The sequence below is a fragment of the Sinocyclocheilus rhinocerous genome, unplaced genomic scaffold (genome assembly GCF_001515625.1).
Source record: "Sinocyclocheilus rhinocerous isolate Xijiao unplaced genomic scaffold, SAMN03320098_v1.1 scaffold1312, whole genome shotgun sequence".
In the NCBI taxonomy this organism is placed as follows: Eukaryota; Metazoa; Chordata; class Actinopteri; order Cypriniformes; family Cyprinidae; genus Sinocyclocheilus; species Sinocyclocheilus rhinocerous.
The window spans coordinates 339,971-361,066 of record NW_015639805.1 but is presented as its reverse complement, the minus strand read 5'-3'; the positions used below and the strand labels follow the sequence as shown (position 1 = coordinate 361,066).

Below are 21,096 nucleotides of genomic sequence, written 5' to 3'. Positions count from 1 at the left end.
CGCTGGATGGAGGAATTTCAGTGAACGAGAAATATGAGTGGATGGATTACGTGAACGAGAACGATTCATTCACCTAAAAGATTCGTTCAAAAAGAACGATTCGTTCACGAACGTAACATCACTAGCAAGAAGAAGACGACGACGTGTCATACGCCAGCTGTTGAGAACGCGCTCAGGACAGATTTTCATTTTTGGGTGAACTATCCCTTTAATCTATCATCTGAATCAGAAGGGGTGTTGCCGTTTCAAAAGTGGGGTAACCTTATTGCTAACAATCTGGGCTGGTAACCAAAAGGCTGCAGGTTGTTTCAGGAGGGCACTCCCTATAATAATTGTCTGTACCTCACTTTTAAAGAGAGTTAAAAGCAAATGAAACAATCCTTACTTACATTATCTACATAAAAGCCCCATAATCCATTGTAATGAAGTGTTACCTGGCTGACTCCTGCTGTGGTGTAAGAGGATATGATATGTTTCCTCTAGCAGACAGCAGAGCGGCAGACAGGCAAACATTATAGGCAGCACTGGAGCCTAAACCAGCTCCTGTGGGCAACTCTGACCACACGGACACCGTGATACTGGCTAGAGACCTGGAAAAACAAGAACAAAACAGCAAATGCCAAAAGTCCATATTACAACAATGTTCATATGCAGCTTTCAAATATATGCAGTTTTAATAAATGATACAGAGAGTTTAATGGTGTTCTTACTCTGCAAAAACAGACAGGTACATATAGAGGAAGGCCAACACTGCCATGCTTCTTGTGTCTGTGGAATCCTCTGAAATCCCTGTGAATTCACGTAGTCTCTTCAACAGATCTGCATCAAGTTCCTTCACGCCACCCTGCTCTGCTGAAACAATGAACAGTCAAAGAAACATGGGCCGGAGATGATTGCGTTCCGACACTGCATTATTACAACTTCAATGAACATTCCAAATAACAACGACACACAGAATATACAGGAGTAGATACTGACAGAATTTTCATTTTTGGGTGAACTATCTTTTTAATAAAAATCAAACATCCATCTCTCCTCACCTTTACACCCTGCCAGAAGAGGCTGCAGTGCAGTTATTTCCCAGGACAGAAAAGTGTCAATATTGGGGAGGTTGATGTGCACTTCACCGGATGATGTGGACTGCAGCCGCAGGAACGTGCGCAGGTTCAAACTCACAGCCAAAGCCACCTGTTTAAGGTTGATTAAGAACAGACAACAGACTTTAGAACAATTGATTAAGCAATTAAATAATAACTATTGGTTAAAAAAATAAAACAACAGCAGCTGACACTGTGAACTATGACACAGCAACAGTTCTGACAAGAAAAAAAATTACATATTGAATGATGGAGATTCCTAAAAAATAAAAATACGTCACTGATACTATTTTTACCATATGATTTCTACCTCTTGACCCGTAAGTGGTGATAAATTACATCTCACAAAAATGTCAACCTACATGGAAAACTATACATTAAAAAACTACATACTATAGAAATATTAAATATTTACATAAACAGAAATTATTCCCACAATGGAACCCACACACAGTAAATCACAATTTGATATACCCCAAATAATTTTCCGGACTTTAAATCTTTAGCAGATTTAAAAATTTACAAATTTTAAAAGATTTAGCAGTTTATCCAAAATCCTAAGCAAAATATGCTTCACTACTATGATTTTTCCAAACCAGTGATTATCTAAAATATTGTAATGGAGGTAAAGGGAAAACTCATCACTTAATCAAGTCAATGTTTGGGTCTCTAATGACTAAACACCCACCTTTCCATGCACGACAGAATGCTCACCGTGGAGAATGACTTTCCCTGGGGCAGAAACGAAAAACTCTCGTGTTTGCATCTTAATTATTACAGCTTCTGAACTTCAGATTTGTAAGATATTTTCGAGAAATTGTATCAGTGTATACACGTGAACTGTCGCTGTAGCCTAGGCCAATCAGAATTAACCTCTCAGATCGCTGACTCTAAACCAGCCAATCAGGACGAAGCTCTCATAGTCATCGCCTCTCAAAACACCAATCGCATTTCGCACCACATTGCGTCATCGGTTGCGCGATAGAACGCCCGTCTACGGGCAGCAAGAGCTGTCAAAACGGTTAATAGTAAACACAGAAGCGCGTTTGGAAATGTTTTAACGTCTACGATGTCGTTTTTCGTGACCAAGTACACTGGTCTTCACCGTGTCCTTCGTTTGGGGACATATGTGAGCATAAAGCAGATGCAGCCTTTGTGTAGGGATGAAAGAAGGTAAAAAAAAGAATGTTGAATCCCATATATCCCATGTGTTCAGGCTAAACTGTATCAGTGTGGCGTGACATTTATTTTAGAAAAATGTCTGTTACCGATGTTCTCTCGGTTTTCTAAGGTATAACAGCACATCTGAAGAAAACAGACGAATTCCCAAGATCTACACAAAAACCGGAGACAAAGGTTATTTAATTTCGTACTACAAACGTGATTATTGACTAACATGTGTTGCATGCCAAATTGGAAGTGTGAGGTTTGTGTAAACATTGTTTTGTTTTCAATGTCTCGCCTCATTAGGTTTTTCCAGTACCTTCACAGGTGAGAGGAGACCAAAGGAGGATCATATATTTGACGCTTTGGGAACAACAGATGAATTATCATCAGCAATTGGGTAATGGATAGAGTTAATGTAGCGTAGTGTGTGGGTCAAATGACTAAAATCCTGATTGTAGTTAATTTCCAGCAAAAAAAAAATGTCTCTGGTTCTCTCTTTCAGGTTAGCCAGAGAATTTTGCATTGACAGCGGCCATTCATTCACTGATCAGCTGGAGAAGGTACTTGTCTCTTTCTGACACCAGGAGCATGATTTTAAAGAAATAGTTGACACAAAAAGTAAAATGTATTGAAAATTAACTCACCCATAGGCCATTTAAGATGTGGATGAGTTTGTTTCTTCATTGAAACGGATTTGGAGAAATTTATTTATTTATTTAGTCATTTAGCAGACGCTTTTATCCAAAGCGACTTACAAATGAGGACAATAAAAGCAGTCAAAACTAACAAAAGAGCAACAATATATAAGTGCAAATGACAAGTCTCGGTTAGCCTAACGCAGTATACGTAGCAAGGTGTATACATATTTAGGGATGCACGATATTGGATTTTTGCCGATATCCGATATTCCGATAATTTTCAACTCATTTTGGCCGATACGATATATAATTGTTTTTAATTTTGGTTCGTTTTTAACGAACTTATTTGTTAGAATTAAATAAACAATAATAAAGTTATTTTATAATGACAGTACATTGAAGATTTGAAAATAAACTATATATTAATTACTGCATTTTTTTTCAGAAAGATGCAGTAGTAACCTTAACATTTTATTTTAAGGTTTAACATTTGTAAATGGTCTAAAGCAAAAGAGTTGTAAAAATTCTGAAAATCTTTTAGAGCTCATCATTTGTTTAAAAATGTAACATATTACACATGAATGAATAAATCAGTATATATAAAATTAATTAATTTAAGTGTCATGTTTGTGATTTTTTTTTTTTTTTGTTCCTGTAAGCTATAGCTCCTGACCTTTAAATCAAAACATACTCATGATTTTATGGCATCAATTACTGCTTTATTTAATCAGAAACACAGTCTAAATATTATTTGTGTATTTTGCTTTCATTTTATTAGAAGTAGGCCAACAGCGCCCCCTACAGAATTAAAACTCCTTACAGGGCGGGCATTAGGACCCGGGGGAGGCTGCCGCTGCACGTGCTGTTACTGTTTACTCTATCACACATCGAACGCATCATTCTGTACCTGCTTTCTCAGTTTAAATGCAATGATCAAAACAGTGAATCCAATCCCCATTCAGACCAAACTTTGCTTCAAGAATGAGCTACACTGCTGACGTGATCTAATTGCTAGCACACCCTAGATAGAATAGAAAAAATAGAAAGCTAGTGTTTGTTTGTTTTTTAAATTTAGCATTACATCATTTGCATTACACATTTTTTTCATCAGCTGTTTGGACTCTAATTCTGACGACACCCATTCACTGCAGAGGATCCATTAGTGAGCAAGTGATGGAATGCTATATTACCCCACGTCTGTCCCTGATAAAGAAACAAACTCATCTACACCTTTTGTAATCTAATCCATTTTAGGTGGATTATTAATTTTACTCCAGTGGCCCTGAAAGCATTTGAAAACTTAAGTCACTCTCAAAAAAGCTTACATTTTATTGCTTTTATACAAAATCTGCAAATAAATTATTCTAGGACTTTCCACAGAATTCCTTTTTTAAACCAGCTGTTATCAAGTTGATTTTATTGGATGTACAAAGTCATTTGACCTCAGATTTGAAATGTTTTCACGGAAATGGCACTTGGTTTATATTTTGCTTGGCTTAAGTGCCTGTATACTTCTCTGTTCTGTTCAGATCCAGTGTGTACTACAGGATGTAGGGTCAAATATTGCCACTCCCCGGTCATCAGCTAGAGACAGTCATATCAGTAAGCAGAATCACAGGCCATTTCTAGTGTATTTAATCGTAAAGAAAAGTAGTAAACCATGTTATGATGTTCTTGTTTCAAACAGAGAAGACGAAGTTCAGCTCCCTGGCTGTGATTGAGCTGGAGAGGTGGATTGATTCGTTCACAGAGGAGCTGCCTCCACTCACCAACTTCATACTTCCTGTATGTATGTTCCAGAAATATATATGATTACATAATATCCACAGAGTACCTGAAATACTGATATAATTTACATAGAGAATTGTATCTGATTTTGGGTTGCTACAAACATGTTGATGACAAATAATATTGCATTTAAAGTACTGAAGGAAAGCCATTTAATCTCACACTCAATTTGCAGTCAGGAGGGAAAAGCAGTGCAGCTTTACATGTGGCCAGAGCAGCGTGTCGACGGGCTGAACGCTGGTCAGTCTGGCATAACCAATATTCAATATCAGTTCTACTTGTATTGCCTTACCGCTGTGTCAGTATCAAAGGTCATAGGTCTTACATTATCTATTACAGTGTTGCCCCTGTTGTCCAATCAGGGGAGACAGATCCTGAAGTTGCCAAATATCTGAACAGGTATGAACCTATTCTAACTATTAGTCACTATATATAGTATTTAATTTGGATCTGTGAATTTTATTCAATGAGTTCTTTTGAGAATTGTATTTCATGTATTGATATAAGTTTTATCAATGAACACTGTTTGCTTTAACAGATTGAGTGACTACTTGTTCACGGTGGCTAGATATGCTGCAATGAAAGAGGGCAATGGAGAAACTATCTACAAAAGACCTGAATAGGGGAGGAAGAAAACATCTCAGAGTCTCATCTAGAACTTGGACCATGTTGCTCTTGTTTCCAAGTCCTATATAAATGTCTAAATACAAAAACATAGGTCAGGCAATTTGTCCCAGAGTACACTGTACTCTGTTTTTGAAAAAACTATAGAGGGAACAATAAACATGTTTATTCAGGAGAATTTTTAACACTCTGCAGTCATATTTAGATTGAGTTGCTAAATAGTTTTTAATGAAACTTTGTATTATATTCATGATCCCATATTGTACCGTTATGTAAAGTTAAAAAAGAGAATTTTTAGGATTTAGTTTTTTTTTTTTCTTCATATTTACTACATAGAGCAACTACTATGGTCAAATTATTGTGTAATATTACCATCTGTATTCTGTTTACTTTGCAAAAATGGTTGATTTTACAATATAAATACATAATACATGTGCTGCTTAATATTTTTGTAAACCATGATAGACTTTAGTGAATAAAGTTAAGAAAAAACAGCATTTATTTGAAATAGAGATCTTTTGTAACATGTCTTTACTGTCACTTTTGATCAATTTAATGCATCCTTGCTGAATAAAATTTAAATTCTAAAATAAAAAGTTTATTTCTTTAAAAAAAATACAGGTAGCATTAGTGTTGTTTTCTCTCTTGAATTAATGACTTCTGTGTGCGTTATTCTCATGTAAATCACTGGATAAATTTATATGATGAATAAATGGAAACATTAATGTGTAGTTTACAACAAGAAGACTGTGAGACTGTAAGATTGAAAGATGTACATTCTGTATAGTTGTTCAGAAGGATGCAGACAGCTGCATACACCATTGAGTTTTACAGTACAGAATCAGTTAATATTCCCATTTCAATACATACAAGTTTATACAAATGTTTAAAAAAATGTGTTTTTATATTCAAGAGACTTTCCCACATGGAGGGTAAAAGGGTGTTTTAACTGTGTCCAGTGGTGCACCAACCGTGGCAATGAAATCCAAAATGATGATCATACTTTTTAACACGTTTGCACTGTTTATGCATTATAATTTACCACAAAGCAAACAAATATGGATAAATATCCTTGTTAACCTTGAAACAACAATTAGAATTCAGGGTTCAGTTAAGGGTTAGGTATCCACATATAGGTACAAAACTCAGTCTTTCAAAAGGTCCTAATATACTTAGGTACTAATATGAACTTTTACAGTATTAGTATGTACATTTAAGATACTAATATGTACCATTTAGGGCTAAATAAGATACAAAGATGTAAAAATAAGGTACAGCCCCAGTGAAAGCTTTGTACCTTTCTTGTAATTTTTTTACAGTGTACTTTTTTTACTGACTGTGTTTTTCAGTCAATGTCACCTTTGTTACATCTATTGTATGTGGACTGTTGTTGCTTGAGTGAAATGGATGACATAAAAAAGCATCACCGGGTTTTACATATCTTCGTCATTTGACTGCTTGGCACATTTGTAAATAATAATAGCTCGCTAATCTTGTGACAGAGAACACCAGTTATGGCCTTCGTCATAAGCTACTTTTGGCTAGCTGAGACGTGTGAGGCTGTCTCGGGGAAGGAACATGTTTCTCTGGCAAGAGTATGGTTTGTACACCGAGTAATCCAAGCTAAAACATAAGACTACAAATTCTAAGCTAGGTTTTATTAGGCTATGTTTCTCTTCTACCATTTCAGTCTTTCCTCTCAGTTCATACCCAATTGCGTTCCATACGTTAGGGGCTCCATTCATTTCAAGTTAAGTCAAGGTATCTCAACTGACTACATCAAAGTCAGACTTATGATCAGCTCGGACATAACAGTTCCAAAGCAAGGCTGTGTGAGAAAGATCACAAAAGTGACGGTAAAGGCTTCTACATTGTTACGAAAAACGTTCTAATATAAATAAATACTGTTCTTTTCTGCCTTGGAACTCACTGATTCTATGTTTAAAAGAGATTGTGAATTTAAAAAATTGGCGTATTTTTTACTCATAACGGCACTTTAAATAATAAACATGTAGTTTGGGAATTTTTTTAATTGGTAAAAAAGATATAATAAACCATGAACTACAAATAACTGAAGATAACTACCACCAATGTCCTTTTAATTTTAAAAATGTAATTTAAAAAAACAATTTTTTCAGTCGTACTAACCTCCACATGGCTTTGAACCACCTGGTTGGAGCTCATGGTTCTTCAGTTTTAAAAACAGCTCGAATATCAGCCCATCACATCCAGCAGTGCACCATGGGTGAGCGTAACTTCAGCCTCTGGCAGTGCTCTACAAACAGACTGAGGGAAAACAGTCTGAAAGGCACAGTAAGTTACAATAATGCTAAACAGCTTAGGGATGTTACATAAACTGATTTACCTGGTACAATCACTGTAAACGTGTTTGTCACATTTACTTTGAAGAGTTAGTTCACACAAAAAAATTGTGTGTTGTTGTTCCAAACCTGTATGGGGTTCTTTCGTCCATTGAACACCAAACTAGATATTTTGAAGAATGTTGGTAACCAAACAGTTGACGGTAGCCATCGACTTCCATAGTATGGGGGGGAAAAACACTCAATAGTCAATGGCTATTGTCAACTGTTCGGTTGCCAACATTTTTCAGAATATCTTCTTTTGTGTTCAACTGAGGAAAGAAACTCATACACAGCTTGTGTGAGTAAATGACAGAATTTTCATTTTTGGGTCAACTATCCCTTTAAAGACTTAAGTTTCATACATTTTGTCTCTGCATTATACAGTATCATGCTCTATTGTTATTCCAGCATACTATCAAGAGTCTCACTTGATAATCTAATAATAAATGACAGTGCACATTCTTTGTTGTTTAGTAAAGTTTTTAGATTTGGATATCCAAATATCTGTATGTTTGTTCGACAATTAAGTTTACATTTTACAGAGGAAATATTACTGTACACACATGAAGAACTTTACAATGCCATTGCTTTGTAATATACTGTGTATATAACAACCTGCAGTTCACGTAGTGCAACCAAATTCAAACGCCACTTCATCATCAGGCAAAGGAATAGAGACCAGACACTTTAAAGGTTGTTGCATCCCTATCAGAGAGAGAGCAAGATTCTGACATCATGTAATTCAGTCGTTTCACCATACATAGCACAGTCCATGTGAATATTTTTGCATTTACAGCATTATGCCAAACACATTCCTCATCCACAACACCAACCAGAGCACTTGAACATCTTTCAAAGGGAACAGCATGTTAATGTCAGTTAATTTAAATACAAAACTCTGCTATTGGACTCAGCCTAAGCCCTTGTGCATTAGGACAGTACATTTATAACTTAACATTAACAGCAATGCATACAAGAAAGTTACATGAGCTTAAAGCCAGCTTTCCACATCTACAAAGGACTCTATACATCAGAAGATACTTCCATGCCTTGATTTATGGAGAGCCGGGGGAGGCTGGGCAGACAATGTTTACCTCTATAATTTTGCATATACGGCATACAAAGGGAAAGAGGGTTTGCATACAATAAATATTCTGGAATAACTACAGCCGATTACTGCTTTTTAAAGACCTGAAACCAAGGGTGAATCTCATGAAGAAATGTCCAGGACATAATTCACCCCAAAATCAAAGGAAAGCAAAGTAAGAAATTATATTTTGCATTAACAAAATGAAGCCTGATACAATGGTTAATAATAATAATTTTAATAATTTTTTCTTGATGGTCAATTTAAATCTTAACAGACTTAAAAGTAGGCTTCACTTCCTTTTTGCAAAACTTATTTTCTCAATGTTTTTCCTTTAAATTTTGGGGGGAAAAAACAACCCAAAAATATCTTAACAGATTAACCCTAACCTTCTTTATAACAAAACAAAGGAAAAAGAACAAACACAACAATATCAACAGCAGACTATGACCTCTGTGACATGGAATCATTTGAATCATCCAGTGACATCATGCAAAGGGAAATTTTTTTTTGTCTACTGGAACAACATTTCGTGAGATTCCATTGAGCCCACTGACCTTTCAGGGAAGCCACTGCAACACTTTCCCTTTAAGAAAAAGTCCCTACGAGAGCTGGTTTGATAGCTAGTCATCTTTACTGTATGGCTTAATTCCAGTAGTATACACCACAATGATGAGCAAAGAGTTAGCGGGAGATGACAGTGAGAGCGGTTTGTCATGTGATGACTGATTACTTCCAAAATGGAGAAAAATTCCTTTTAGTGGTTAGTCTGCCCTTCCTTCATCAATTAGAAAAAGTCCAAGACAAGGAATTGATCTTAATGAATAGATGAGTTTGACATGAAGACAGCATTAGGGGTGAAAAGACTAATGAGTATAATATCATGAGCAAAAAGAAATGTCACAATGACATTAGGCCGATTCTGGAAAGGGCTCTGTAGTGTATATGAAGAGAAAGCAGGAAAGGAGAGGTGTATCTCTGCAGGGACATCTCTTATCTGACATACTGCTGGCTCTGACACGCTGAAGTCGATCAACAGTGCTGGGTTTCCTCTTAAAGCTCGATCCTCAAGTCCAGCAGAAGTTTAGCGCGCTATGGGCTTGAAAGCATTTGCCGTACAAACAGGCAAAAGCCTCCTTTGTGTCTTGAGTTGTATGGCTTGCAGTGCATTAGTATTGCTTTCCTGTTCCCTTCCTGGGGGAGTGAGACACGGAGACCTGAGAGACAACGCTGAACTGTTTCTGCAGATCTGTACATCCACCACTGTATCTTCTGTAACTTTAAGAGGAGGTTTAGGAGTGCTTAGAAGCCAATAAAGACTAAGCCCGATGTAGTTATTCTGGATGAACAAATTAAGTTGATGTATTAGGGGTCAGAAGGATCCTGACTTGACAACGTTAAATTGAGCTGGTTTAAAACTGATTGTATAAGGCGTTTGGAGCTCTTTTGGCGTCAAATGCTGAGAATGAAGAACATGACACTAAATATGGATCTTTAAGTGGTTCAAAAACAACTCTGTAGGTAATGTTCAAGACTTTTTAATATACTTCTATGGTTGATCTTCTCCAAGTCTCTAAGTCTGACTGGACACGTTTAGCTCAGTTCCACGATTTTAAAAAGTTAGTATGTTTCTTCATTCACTTGCCATTTGGTAGACAAGAGTAGACAAGAGAGTACACGCTGATGAAAAAATTGTCCTTGTGCAACTCAAGTTTAGGGGCCTTAGCTGAAGGCCAAAATGTCAACGACGCAAGATTGTAATCATTATGTCTCCTACTTCAACCTTTGTGAGGCCACTTTAGTTCAGCCACTGCCAGTTTTCGTATTTGTAGATGTATGAGTTTGTATGGGTAGAATAAACTTGTTGGGTTATGAAAGCTCAAAGCCAGTGTTCATGCTGATTGCGTAGCGGAGTTTGTCTCTGAGGATGCTCTTCTTGCTGTAGTTGGGCAGCTTGAGCAGGTTGAAACAAGTGGAGGATGTAGGGAGGCGACCACCTGGCTCCTTCTTACGAATGGTAAAAAAGCCACGCAGAACGCTACCTAAAGTGTCGCCTGTGTCCTGCGTATGCAATCAGACACAAAGAAGCATGATGAAGAAGCTACACAATCTTTGCAGAACAATGTATGGAGTAGGCAGATGGGGTGATGTCTAACCTGATCATCTGACACTTCCACGCAACGGATGGAGAAAGGGGGTTTGAGGTAGGCAAATCCAAGCAGAGGAGGTCTTGAGCAGCTGGTGACAAACTGAGGAGTAATACAGCCACATTATAGATGGTAATAAACCTTGAAATAACCCAAATATGTGTTAAGTATTACCTTCAAGAACATGGCTCTCTCCTCAGGAGAAAAGTCACTGGAGAGAATGTCCCACAGCCAAAGAATGACTCTGTGGCTGCTATGGAAACCTCCGTAGTACACAGTGTGCTTCCTGGGAGAGACAGAAAATCACATGCATCATTTGGAGTAACCTTTTTAAGACTGTTCTTCACAGCATGCGATTATTAGTGCTACATTTTCAGTGCTGACTGTGAGAAAGATCTGCACAGTGGTTATAAACGTGGTGAAATGTGTTCAACTTTGTGCTTGTATGGGCTAGCGGAAGCATTTTAAGATATCTGAACAAATCCGTGAGAAATAAAAGATGATTGAAATAATTAAATTAAAAAGTCAGGGACTAGAAATAATACATATCTGGCTTTGATGTAACAGTCAGAGGTTATTTATATACGTATATATAAAAGGATCATTTTATTTCAGAATAGGGGTGTTGCAATATACCGGTACTGATGATAACCATGATATTTACAGAAATTAAACATAGACCGTTACATTAATCATTATCATTATGTTAACACCACGCATACAACCATAAAGTAAATAATTGAGCGCCTATAACTATCTGGCTGACACACTAACACTAACTAAAGGTGCCGTTTGTACGTTTAAAAATATGAGATGAACATGATGCGTTTTTAGAGACACGAGCGCAATGGTCAAACACATCTGTCTAGAACATTTACATGAAGAAGCAATGAATAAACAGCGCACTGGAATGCAAAAGTGCAATCTGTGTGAATGGCCCTAACTCTAGTTGCCACCCATCAAAAAATGGAAAAAGAAGACAACAATGCAGTGTATAGCTACTACTGCCGCACAAAATCATGTCTGAGATGACAGAGAAAAGGAGACACTCTACGCACAGCAAAAAAAAAAAAAGCTAGCTCGCCAGTGTAGATTCCGTAAAAAAATAAATAAGGTGGTGTTAGACATCCTAGTCTTCAGGAAGTTCTTTTGGTACACTTTTGTACAGTTATGGTTACTAACTCTCTCCCCACCTCCCTACATTCCTGTAGTTCATCAGTTAAAAAAGGGAGAACATCAAATTAGCTTTAGTTAAGAATGTATTTGACTGAGAGCATTTTTTATTTATTTGTCAATTTCTATAGATATCGCAATAATAATGTTATTGTGAAACATGCACGCAATAATTGTGTAGTTTAAATGTGATATTGTGTCTGCTCAATTTCAGACCTATTCTATTGACGATTAATTTCTGTTCACTGAAGGTGTGATGCATTCAAAATGCTTCCAGCCTTGTTGACTATATAGAGAGCAAAGTAGGTTTGATGCACTGCGTCATTCTTAGTTTTTATTGCAAACCAACAAACTGATATGCAAAACCCTTCTAGGCCCTTGTTAAGATGTGCAGACTCACTTGAGATCATCCAGGTCTATCTCAGCGTTGTCTCCAGAGATGAGCCTCTGGACCTCAGGGGTGGAGAACATGTGCAGCCACTCTGGGTTGATGATGCTGCGGAAGCCCCTGATGAATGCGGCCGTCTGCTCCTTGATCTGGGTGTGCATGCGAAAGTGGGCCATCAGGTGGATGTAGCTGATCCTGGAGGATGGTTAGCAAAAAAATTAAAGGTTAATGACAAAACATGAACTGAAAAACAATCTTCTATTGTGTCCTATTCTAAGCTCGCTGATATAAGAGAATCCAATTGGGAGAGAACAATAGGTTTAAATAGATAAGTTAAGTATTTGTCTGTGGTTGCAAATCCCTAATTGCTTTTTGAACCGCTCTGCTTCCAATACTAATTTGTTTTTTCATCGGGTCATTTCTTCTTGTTGTAATGAATGTGAATAGGAGGCAGTACTGCCACGAAAATTTTATTTACACTTGACCGAAGAGACAAAATGAACTCACTTGTTTTCATTAGTGACAGGCATGGTCTTTCCACCAGGAATTAGCTCATGGCAGACTAACTGTGAAGAGACAACGAAAGGAACCGAGTGAGCGTATGAGAGAATGAGGAAACCCAATAGTGTCAGAAGAACCAAAAAAAAAACGGATTCAGCATTTCAGCTGAAACAAAAGATGCTTACCTGCCCCATCACCTCTTCATCATAAGACAAAGTCAGACCCAGATCACTGACATCCCCATCATAACGCTGAAAAATCAAATCAGTAAGTGGTCATGGATATTACTACAAGATCAAAACGAATATGAAATAAACTCTGAATCTGAATGAGTCCGGCTGAAGAAAACAGCCTGTTTTTTTTATTTCATTAATTAGTTATATAACAAACATACATTTAAGATTAAAGAAGGGTATCAGTTGCCTCTAATGCTACATTGTCAGATTTGGTGACCCTGCTATTTGAGTGCAGCTATTGGTATTAGACCAAAATGCTTTTTGGGGTGTGAAACAAGAGAATTTGACATCACTAGAGTGAATTTGAGTAAATATTTTAAGCCATTTTGTCTAAAAAAAATACTGCATTGTCGGATTTGGTTACTAAGCTGTATAGCTGCAACTGTTCATGCCAGACCAAAATGCTTTTAGTGGTATGAAACAGAGACGGTTAGACATCACCAGAGTAAATCTTGGTAACATTAAAGGCATTGTGTGTGAAATAAAGTGGAGTAACCGATTTAGCTAACAGATTTTGGTAATGTCAAATGCTTCTTTGTCAGATTTGTCGACCCTGCTGTTTGTGTGCAGCTTTTTGCATTAGACCAAAATGTGTTGTAAAACAAAAGAGATTAGACATCACCAAAGTGAATTTAAAAAACATTAAACCCATTCTGTGTGGAATTGAGAGGGGTAACAGATTTCGGTAACTTTTAATGCTATGTTGTCATATTTGGTAACCCTGGTGTATATCTGCAGCTGTTCACATCAGAGCATTACGCTTTTTAGGATATAAAATAAAAATGTTTAGACATCACTAGAGTGAATTTAGGTGAACAAGCTATTCTGCGTGAAATAGATGAGGGTAACAGATTTCATTAACATCTAATGTTGCCCTGTTGGATTTGGAGACCCTGCTGTATTTGTGCAGCTGTTCACAACAGACCAAAATGTGTTTGGGGTATGAAACAGAGGAGATTAGAAATCACAAAAGAGAATTTGGGTATAACATAAGAGTTCAAATCTTTCCAAACTCTGTACGAATGTCGTAGTAGTCACACTGGCACTGACCTTAATGGAGGTGAGGTTTTTGTAGAACTCCGAGTCAAGAGAGGGCAGCTCATCTATGGAGCTGTAGAAGGTGCTGTGATGGTGACCCAAAACCTGACTGAGAAAAAAAGAGGCAAATGGCACGTCCACTACTATGCCTTCATACATGGCCTTTCCAAGCATCTTTCCAACAAATTCAAACAGCTGAAGGTGGTTCTCGTGGATGCTGGAGGTTGGGGAGGGATATAATCTCTCATTCCCACTGGTGGTCTGAAAGAGATAGATTGCTGATTTTTAGTGGCAAAGTATGGTAGGTCTTATGATTGTTTGGGTTAACCGCAGCCTTTAGCTGCAGTGTATACCTTAAACAGATTGAGCGCTGGGTTGAAAACCTTCTTGATGATCTCTTCTAAGAACTCTTTAAACACACCGTCCTGGTCAATTCCAGCCTCGTCCATGCCTAAATCATTCACAAACTTCACTCGGATCACTCCCTTAATGGAGTTGACAGGCAGACGCCGCAGTTGATCATAACCATCCTATGGAGATAAGGGAAAAGAGAGAGATCAATATTATTTTTCTTAGTTTACATTTATGCATTTGGAAGACGCTTTTTTCGAAAGCGACTTACATTGCATTCAACGTATACTTTTTTCTTAATTCATCCATTCATTGGAAATCGAAACCAATGACCTTGGCACCATGCTCTTTGAGCTATAAATGCTAATAGACGTAATACGCATTATGTTCATTGTGTATCAGTATTTGAGAATGATTATCATCATTACCTCCAACATGCGTGAGCGGCGAATGGTTATATGAGTCACATGGGGAGAGGCGGAGCTTGTTTCCACCAATCCTAGAGTCTCCTTCTCTTTTGTCACGATGTTACGGAACAACAGCACCCTCTGTCACAAAAGCAAATCCGTACATTTTGACATTTTGTTTTGAAAGATAAAATGACGATGATTTTGATCTAACTTGGATTCTTTATGAAAGGAAGACTGAATCTTTGTACGATCCTTTGCATTCATGACCTGTTATGAACCATGAGCATTAATAATAATCTTTCGTTTTGAGTCTGATTCTCACATTTTTGTGTGGGATGACATGAGGAATGTACTGAAGTAGCAGCTGTGCTCTTTTTTTGCCTTTCTCCAGCTCTTGAAACAACAGACTGGGCTTCAGATCCCTGTGTTACACATACAGAGGAAAAAAACAAAACAAATGAGACCTATTTTGTAAGCCGGTGCATTTATCTTTCCCCTATATGAGAATAATTATCAGTAATTTGTTTTTGAATGGACCCAGCTCCAACTATAAAGTAAAACAATAAAATAATCTGACTCAAATATATACAGCATGCGAGGCTGACACACTTGCGGAGCCAGTGATCTTCAGGTGTGAATCTCCTGCGACAGTCCCGCTCATACAGAACCATCAGCCAGCCGTGAACACTGTGGAATAAGTCCAGCTTCTCTCCTTTGGCATTCTCTGAAACAAATGAATGACCACACAAAGAAAGCACATTATCACTGCCTCCATACACAGATGGTTCAAAACAACTGTGGTTTATCTAAATGAAGCTGAGAACAAGGCTGGAGAAAAGAATGCATGCACATACGTAAAAAAAGTCCCTTGTTGCAGAAACACACACAAGGGCTAAATAATACCTACTCACCTAAAATACCATCCCAGATCATCTTGTAAATAAATGTGTTGAGGAACGAGGAGATGGTAACAAGCTCTTCCATTTTAAAAGAAATCTGTTCTTCATACACCTCTATGTCATCCAGAATCCTGGAATTAAAAAATGTGTAATATATTACTTTAATTTTCAAATCAACTTTTCACTCACACTGTTGTGCTGAATTTGTAGTGAAAAAAAATGTAATGCATAAATAAACAAATAAATATATATCATTCAAATAAATGCAAAATTGTCACCAGTGGACGATACATCACTTACGTGATGAGATGTCTGGAGCAGTCACAGAAGAGCATCAGCATGGCCAGAAGCTGTTTGGACTCTTCCGTGTCATTATTGAGACACTCCAGGAAGAGTCGGAGTCCCCCCTGAGGGCCAAGCTCACAGATGAATGCCCACAGCTTAGGCAGCAGCTCATCCAGATATGTCAGTCCTGGAACCAGAGTTTCATTTGAAACATAAAATCAAGATTAAAAAGAATATTAAACAAATTTATGACACGCAATATTTCAAGGACCAAGAATTTTTTTTGTTGTTGTTTCACTGGACACTACTCTACAGTGGTTTTGGACCTACCTTACAAACAACTAATATTCTGCAAAAACATCTGATACAAGTATAAACCTTTTTTCCAGGATGAGGATAAAACATTACTGAAGAGGTTACTTGTGTGAATGTGCATTATAGGTCTGTAAACAGCATAGACTTCATAAATGGTTTCATGTGAAAAGCATGTACCTGTGAGAATCTGCAGGCGGATCTGCGTGAGTGTGGTGAGGGCCGTCTGATACAGCACACAAATACTGCACACCTTCTGGACCTCAGCCGAATCCACACGCTTCCCTCCGACCGGTTTCAGGATGTTCCGCACAGATGCGGACTTCTGGAACGCTCGCTTGAACAGATCTATACGTGCAGACAGTTTAACAAGGGTTCCCCAGTGAAAACAGGATGAAGAGAGACCTGATGACTTGCAACACAGTACTGTTTGCTGCTGTTTACTTTGTATCCTTGGTTTAACCAGGGAAAGAGCACTTAGACTCAGAGACAGCAGTGTGGCATTCTTTAGGCCAACCTTTTTGACTCCAAAGCCCTCAATTTTTAAAGACAATATTTGAAGGCCACTCAAGATATTTCTGATACTACTGCTACTGTTTACAGAAACCAGGATAAACAATATATTTAAATATTTAAAAATTTTTTTTTATAAATAATTAATTTCCATAATCACAATAACTTAGTGACACACTGCTGCCACACACATATTATTAAAACAAAATTATAAAAATTATATTATCATAATATGTCATATTGTTAAAACAACATCTTTTTCTCGTTAAAATTGTTTTTTTTTCTCGTAATAACGAAATATTATGTATGTCATGAAAACAATGTTTTTCCCGTTATTATATATCGTTATTAAAACTACATAACATCTCGTTTGATCTCGTGTGTCAGCAATGCGTCACTGTAATTGAACTGAATGTTTTTTTTATTCGTTTTTTATGGTTTGTGATTACAGGGTTTTTAATTTTTTTTTTTTCCATGTGCAATCAACTACCAAATAACATTTGTTCTATGCATCCTGTAACAATAGAAATGTTTATGAACTAGTTTAAATATAGGTGTTTCTCACTTTTGACAGGCAGATTATTCTGTAATGAGTTTGGCGGAGGAGGGGGAGGTGGAGTGGGATCTTGAGTTTCTAGCTTTTTGCTGAGAACATCACAGAAGAGAGTGCAGATCACTGGAACTCCCCACAGACACTGTAACTGCTTTGTTACCAACGGCATAGACTCATTAAGCCTGAAGAGACCGCAAAGAAAGAAAGAAAGAAGAAAACAAGGGAGTGAAAGAGAAAGAACGCTTAATAGGATGACACAACAGAGAAATCCAGAAAGTATAATCAATTGCTGTATTTAGTCAATATAACATTGACATACCCATAGTCAACAGTCTGGGAGAACCAGCCCAACACTGGGTGCCAGTGTGTGAGATTGGATTTCTTCTGAGACACATATCTCTGACTGTATGACAACATATCGGTCAGATCCTTGACAAAGTGACCAGCTTCCTGCTCTAGAACTTTTACATTAAAGTATCCCAGCTGAATGAGGTTACCTGGAAACAAAACATAGAGAGACGGTGAGATAAATCAGGGGTCGGGAACCTTTTTTGACCAAAGAGTCAATTTTTTATTTTTGGTTAATGCATTTTTCCAAAAGAGCCAAACCGCTGAGAGAAATGATCAAGAAATTATAAACTAAGAATGAAAATGGCCCAGCAGTGCAATTACATCCTAAGAACTGATTCCGTTCACCAGTCCACCGTTGTTCTGTGAATCAAATACACACTCCAAGAAGTGTGTGTTCAAAACACACATGCTTACCCAGTAAGCACAGAGTGTGGCTTCCTTCCAGACAAACACAGATATCCAAGCACTGCTCCTCTCGACTTAAAAACAAGACAAACTTGCGGAAAAGGTCATGGGTTTGGATGGTGACCATACACTGAAAAGAGCACAAATACAGACAGGTGAAATCATATTCTCGCAATTTTAGTTTTGACTTTGTAAGATGTGTGTGCAAATGAGGCGTTCTTGTCTATCTGCATGTGTTTATTTCTTACATCTGGAGTGAGTGTGTTGAGGTGCGAGATGAATGCCGGAACAGACATGATGTGGAGAAGGAAAGACCTCAGCAGGTTGTCTGAGAAATGTGCAGCGATAACAGGCCTGAAACACACCAGAATCAAAAGCTCATCACATTATCGGTCACTTCACAGAAATAGAGCTGCTGATGTAATCAGACTGTGAGATGTCTCAGAGAGCAAAGCCAGTTCTCATGGCAACCGACCTGAGTGACAGCGTAAAAATGGCCGTGAGGGTTCCTTTGGAAAGGGAAGGTCTGGATCTTGCCAATCCATTTGTCAGTAGAATCTGCAAACAGCAAAAAAAATTATATTTTGTTTTCACAAAAACATTAAGAAGCAACTTATCTTAACATCGATAATATTAAGAAATGTTTCTTGAGCATAACAGTAAGATAATATGATGCTTTTCACATCAAATAAAAAAACACTTTTCTATGTTTTTGAAAGAAGTTACAGTGTTAACAACACTATAATTTATTCAAATTATATGCTATCAGCCTGTGACAAGATTCTGATTGGATGAGTAGTACCTGAAGAACAGAGTAGAAGCCCTTCTGATTGAGATGTCCCATGATGTTCTCACAAATTCTGTTTAAAGCAGGCTTGAGGGCCTCTCCTTAAAAAAATTAGAGAGGAACCTTTAGTAAGATTCTATGTGTTTTAACTTGTAAATCATCTCATCAGCTCTGATCACATGTGACACGAACCCTTCCCTCGGATGATTTTCCATGTCGATGTGTCAGTGAAGGTTATCAGCATTGTCAGGTACAGCGTCACTAATTTATTATCTTGCAGTATGTCAGGCTGCAGAGAGAAAGTGAAAGCAGGAAATAAGCATTCTTCAAGAAGCACTTCCTGACCCGTATGTACAGATAACTGAAAAACTCACACAGAGTAATTTGAAAAGGTATTCAACAAACAGATCAGATGTGTATTAACTAAGATTATCACAAGGAAATACCTTCAGTCTTTTCAGAAATTCACAAGAGACCCAGAGCACATCTTTGATCTGTTTCAGCCAGGGGATGGTGAGATCTTTTGAAAGGGCCAGGGATACATACCATACCTAGAAAAGTAATAGTCTGTCACAACAATGCAAAATTGCAGAACTATTATAACGTACGATACGATAAAGTATATTTCAGTCATCGCTTGGTTAAAAACTTACTTTAGGTTCATTCTCCACATCCATGCTACTTAGTATGATTCTACACAGCTTCTCAAACCTCTATGTAAGCGAAAAAAAACAAATCAATGCCATCAATAAGAATAGACAATATTTAAAAAAGTAACTAAACAAATCCTCTTCCAATAAAAATCTTAACATTGCATGATGCTCACCAACTTATCATCCTTGCGCAATATAAATAATAATTTTCTAGCGATTTTGAAGATGGACAATGCATTTCTTTTTGTTGAACCGGCATCGCTGACTGCAATGAAGTCATCGACCTCTTTCCTAAAACAGAAAATGTGAAAAAGTGATAAATCTGTGTCAGGGTACATCACTATGCTGACAATATATTTTCAAACAGCAACTACTGTGAATGCCATAAAATTAAAAGTAAAACTGAAATAAAAATAAATTCAAACTATTTAGAAATATTAAAAAAAGACAAATTAATAAAAATGACAAAAGCACTTAATTTAATTAACCTGTTAACTGTCGGTTCAACTTTTTGAGCATAGAACTTAAAATGACATTTCCAACTTAAATTGTTAGAAATTGTGAATGCTTTGGAGCACAGACTTAAGGTTGGTCTCTTTTTTAAAGAAGACACTTGGCAGATTATTGTAGAAGTGAAAAAAAGTTATAAAAATTATATTACAAACAAGTTATGGAAGTTAAAGTTTATGAAAATATAAAAATTAAAATATTAATATTTTATATAAAATATATATTTTACAAAGCATGTTTTACTCTAAAACTGCTAGAAAATTAAAACCAAAAGTCTGAACAAGTCATGTTCCAAATTTGAGGTTGATATCTCAAAAAATGAGCTTTCAGTGCGATTTTGTTTGGGCGTAGTACCAAGCTTTTCCACTAGATGACCATCAAACCCCATTAGTAACCATATAAGGGCGCCTCCATTTCCATATATGGTTTGAGTGATCTGAAACATGTTTTTCCATACTTTTCTCAATAATTATGAAGTAGACATCACATTCAGAAGTATTAAGGGCAGTATGGCATTATTTGATTTCAATTCAACATCTAAAAAGCACATAAAAGACATGCGACGAGAACCTTAGACCTACGTTACAGTTCACGCTGCATCAAAAATGGAGATGGTCCTCACTGCAGAACACAAGATCCAGGGGGCGAGGTTGGATCCAGATCCAACTCCTCCCACCTTACATATACCTAAACCTACCCGTCTCCACCCCCTGATCCCTAAACCCACCCATCTCCACCCCTAAACCTACCATCTCCACCCCCTAGATGTGGATCCAACCCCGTCCCCTGGATCTTTGTTCTGCAGTGAGGGGCTACTGGA

The 21,096-nt window shown here is 37.3% G+C and overlaps 3 protein-coding genes across 6 annotated transcripts in view; 1 reads left to right on the top strand and 2 right to left on the bottom strand.

Annotated features, from left to right (window-relative positions):
- LOC107752138 (mevalonate kinase-like) overlaps positions 1–1,948 on the bottom strand; it is a 10,064-nt gene extending 8,116 nt beyond the window's left edge. For 2 of the 3 annotated variants that reach the window (XM_016568015.1, XM_016568013.1), the window contains exons 1-4: positions 1,786–1,948; positions 1,041–1,188; positions 711–852; positions 435–590 (exon numbers count right to left, since the gene is read on the bottom strand). In XM_016568015.1, coding sequence (XP_016423501.1) covers positions 435–590; positions 711–852; positions 1,041–1,188; positions 1,786–1,863 — 524 coding nt within the window. In that variant the 5' untranslated portion in view covers positions 1,864–1,948. The remainder of the gene's footprint in view (positions 1–434; positions 591–710; positions 853–1,040; positions 1,189–1,785) is intronic. The other variant, XM_016568016.1, reaches the window with a different exon arrangement.
- A 131-nt stretch (positions 1,949–2,079) lies between these two features.
- On the top strand, positions 2,080–5,694 carry LOC107752154 (cob(I)yrinic acid a,c-diamide adenosyltransferase, mitochondrial-like). Of its 2 annotated transcripts, none has more exons than XM_016568042.1 (9): positions 2,080–2,270; positions 2,389–2,453; positions 2,568–2,661; positions 2,767–2,824; positions 4,432–4,504; positions 4,590–4,687; positions 4,866–4,930; positions 5,030–5,089; positions 5,259–5,694. In XM_016568042.1, the coding sequence occupies exons 1-9, from the start codon at positions 2,167–2,169 to the stop codon at positions 5,311–5,313; spliced, it is 672 nt and encodes a 223-aa protein (XP_016423528.1). In that variant the 5' UTR covers positions 2,080–2,166; the 3' UTR covers positions 5,314–5,694. The 2 variants fall into 2 exon arrangements, with proteins under 2 accessions (XP_016423528.1, XP_016423527.1); XM_016568041.1 differs by having other exon boundaries at positions 5,229–5,694.
- Positions 5,695–8,955: 3,261 nt separating this feature from the next.
- Positions 8,956–21,096, bottom strand: part of LOC107752137 (ubiquitin-protein ligase E3B-like) — a 15,070-nt gene continuing 2,929 nt past the window's right edge. The window contains exons 4-27 of the mRNA XM_016568012.1: positions 19,940–20,057; positions 19,767–19,826; positions 19,560–19,664; positions 19,306–19,402; positions 19,129–19,214; positions 18,802–18,884; positions 18,575–18,680; positions 18,336–18,456; positions 17,890–18,067; positions 17,583–17,752; positions 16,685–16,852; positions 16,208–16,379; positions 15,920–16,038; positions 15,618–15,732; positions 15,331–15,430; positions 15,027–15,146; positions 14,601–14,777; positions 14,260–14,508; positions 13,159–13,224; positions 12,980–13,038; positions 12,485–12,667; positions 11,086–11,197; positions 10,921–11,013; positions 8,956–10,825 (exon numbers count right to left, since the gene is read on the bottom strand). Coding sequence (XP_016423498.1) covers positions 10,634–10,825; positions 10,921–11,013; positions 11,086–11,197; positions 12,485–12,667; positions 12,980–13,038; positions 13,159–13,224; positions 14,260–14,508; positions 14,601–14,777; positions 15,027–15,146; positions 15,331–15,430; positions 15,618–15,732; positions 15,920–16,038; positions 16,208–16,379; positions 16,685–16,852; positions 17,583–17,752; positions 17,890–18,067; positions 18,336–18,456; positions 18,575–18,680; positions 18,802–18,884; positions 19,129–19,214; positions 19,306–19,402; positions 19,560–19,664; positions 19,767–19,826; positions 19,940–20,057 — 3,049 coding nt within the window. The 3' untranslated portion in view covers positions 8,956–10,633. The remainder of the gene's footprint in view (positions 10,826–10,920; positions 11,014–11,085; positions 11,198–12,484; positions 12,668–12,979; positions 13,039–13,158; positions 13,225–14,259; positions 14,509–14,600; positions 14,778–15,026; positions 15,147–15,330; positions 15,431–15,617; positions 15,733–15,919; positions 16,039–16,207; positions 16,380–16,684; positions 16,853–17,582; positions 17,753–17,889; positions 18,068–18,335; positions 18,457–18,574; positions 18,681–18,801; positions 18,885–19,128; positions 19,215–19,305; positions 19,403–19,559; positions 19,665–19,766; positions 19,827–19,939; positions 20,058–21,096) is intronic.

Coding starts and splice junctions, on each gene's coding strand:
- LOC107752154 (XM_016568041.1), top strand. CDS start 2,167: ATGTCGTTTTTCGTGACCAAGTACACTGGTCTTCACCGTGTCCTTCGT. Junction 4,688..4,865: donor TCACCAACTTCATACTTCCT/GTATGTATGTTC, acceptor CTCAATTTGCAG/TCAGGAGGGAAAAGCAGTGC. Junction 4,931..5,029: donor TGTCGACGGGCTGAACGCTG/GTCAGTCTGGCA, acceptor TATCTATTACAG/TGTTGCCCCTGTTGTCCAAT.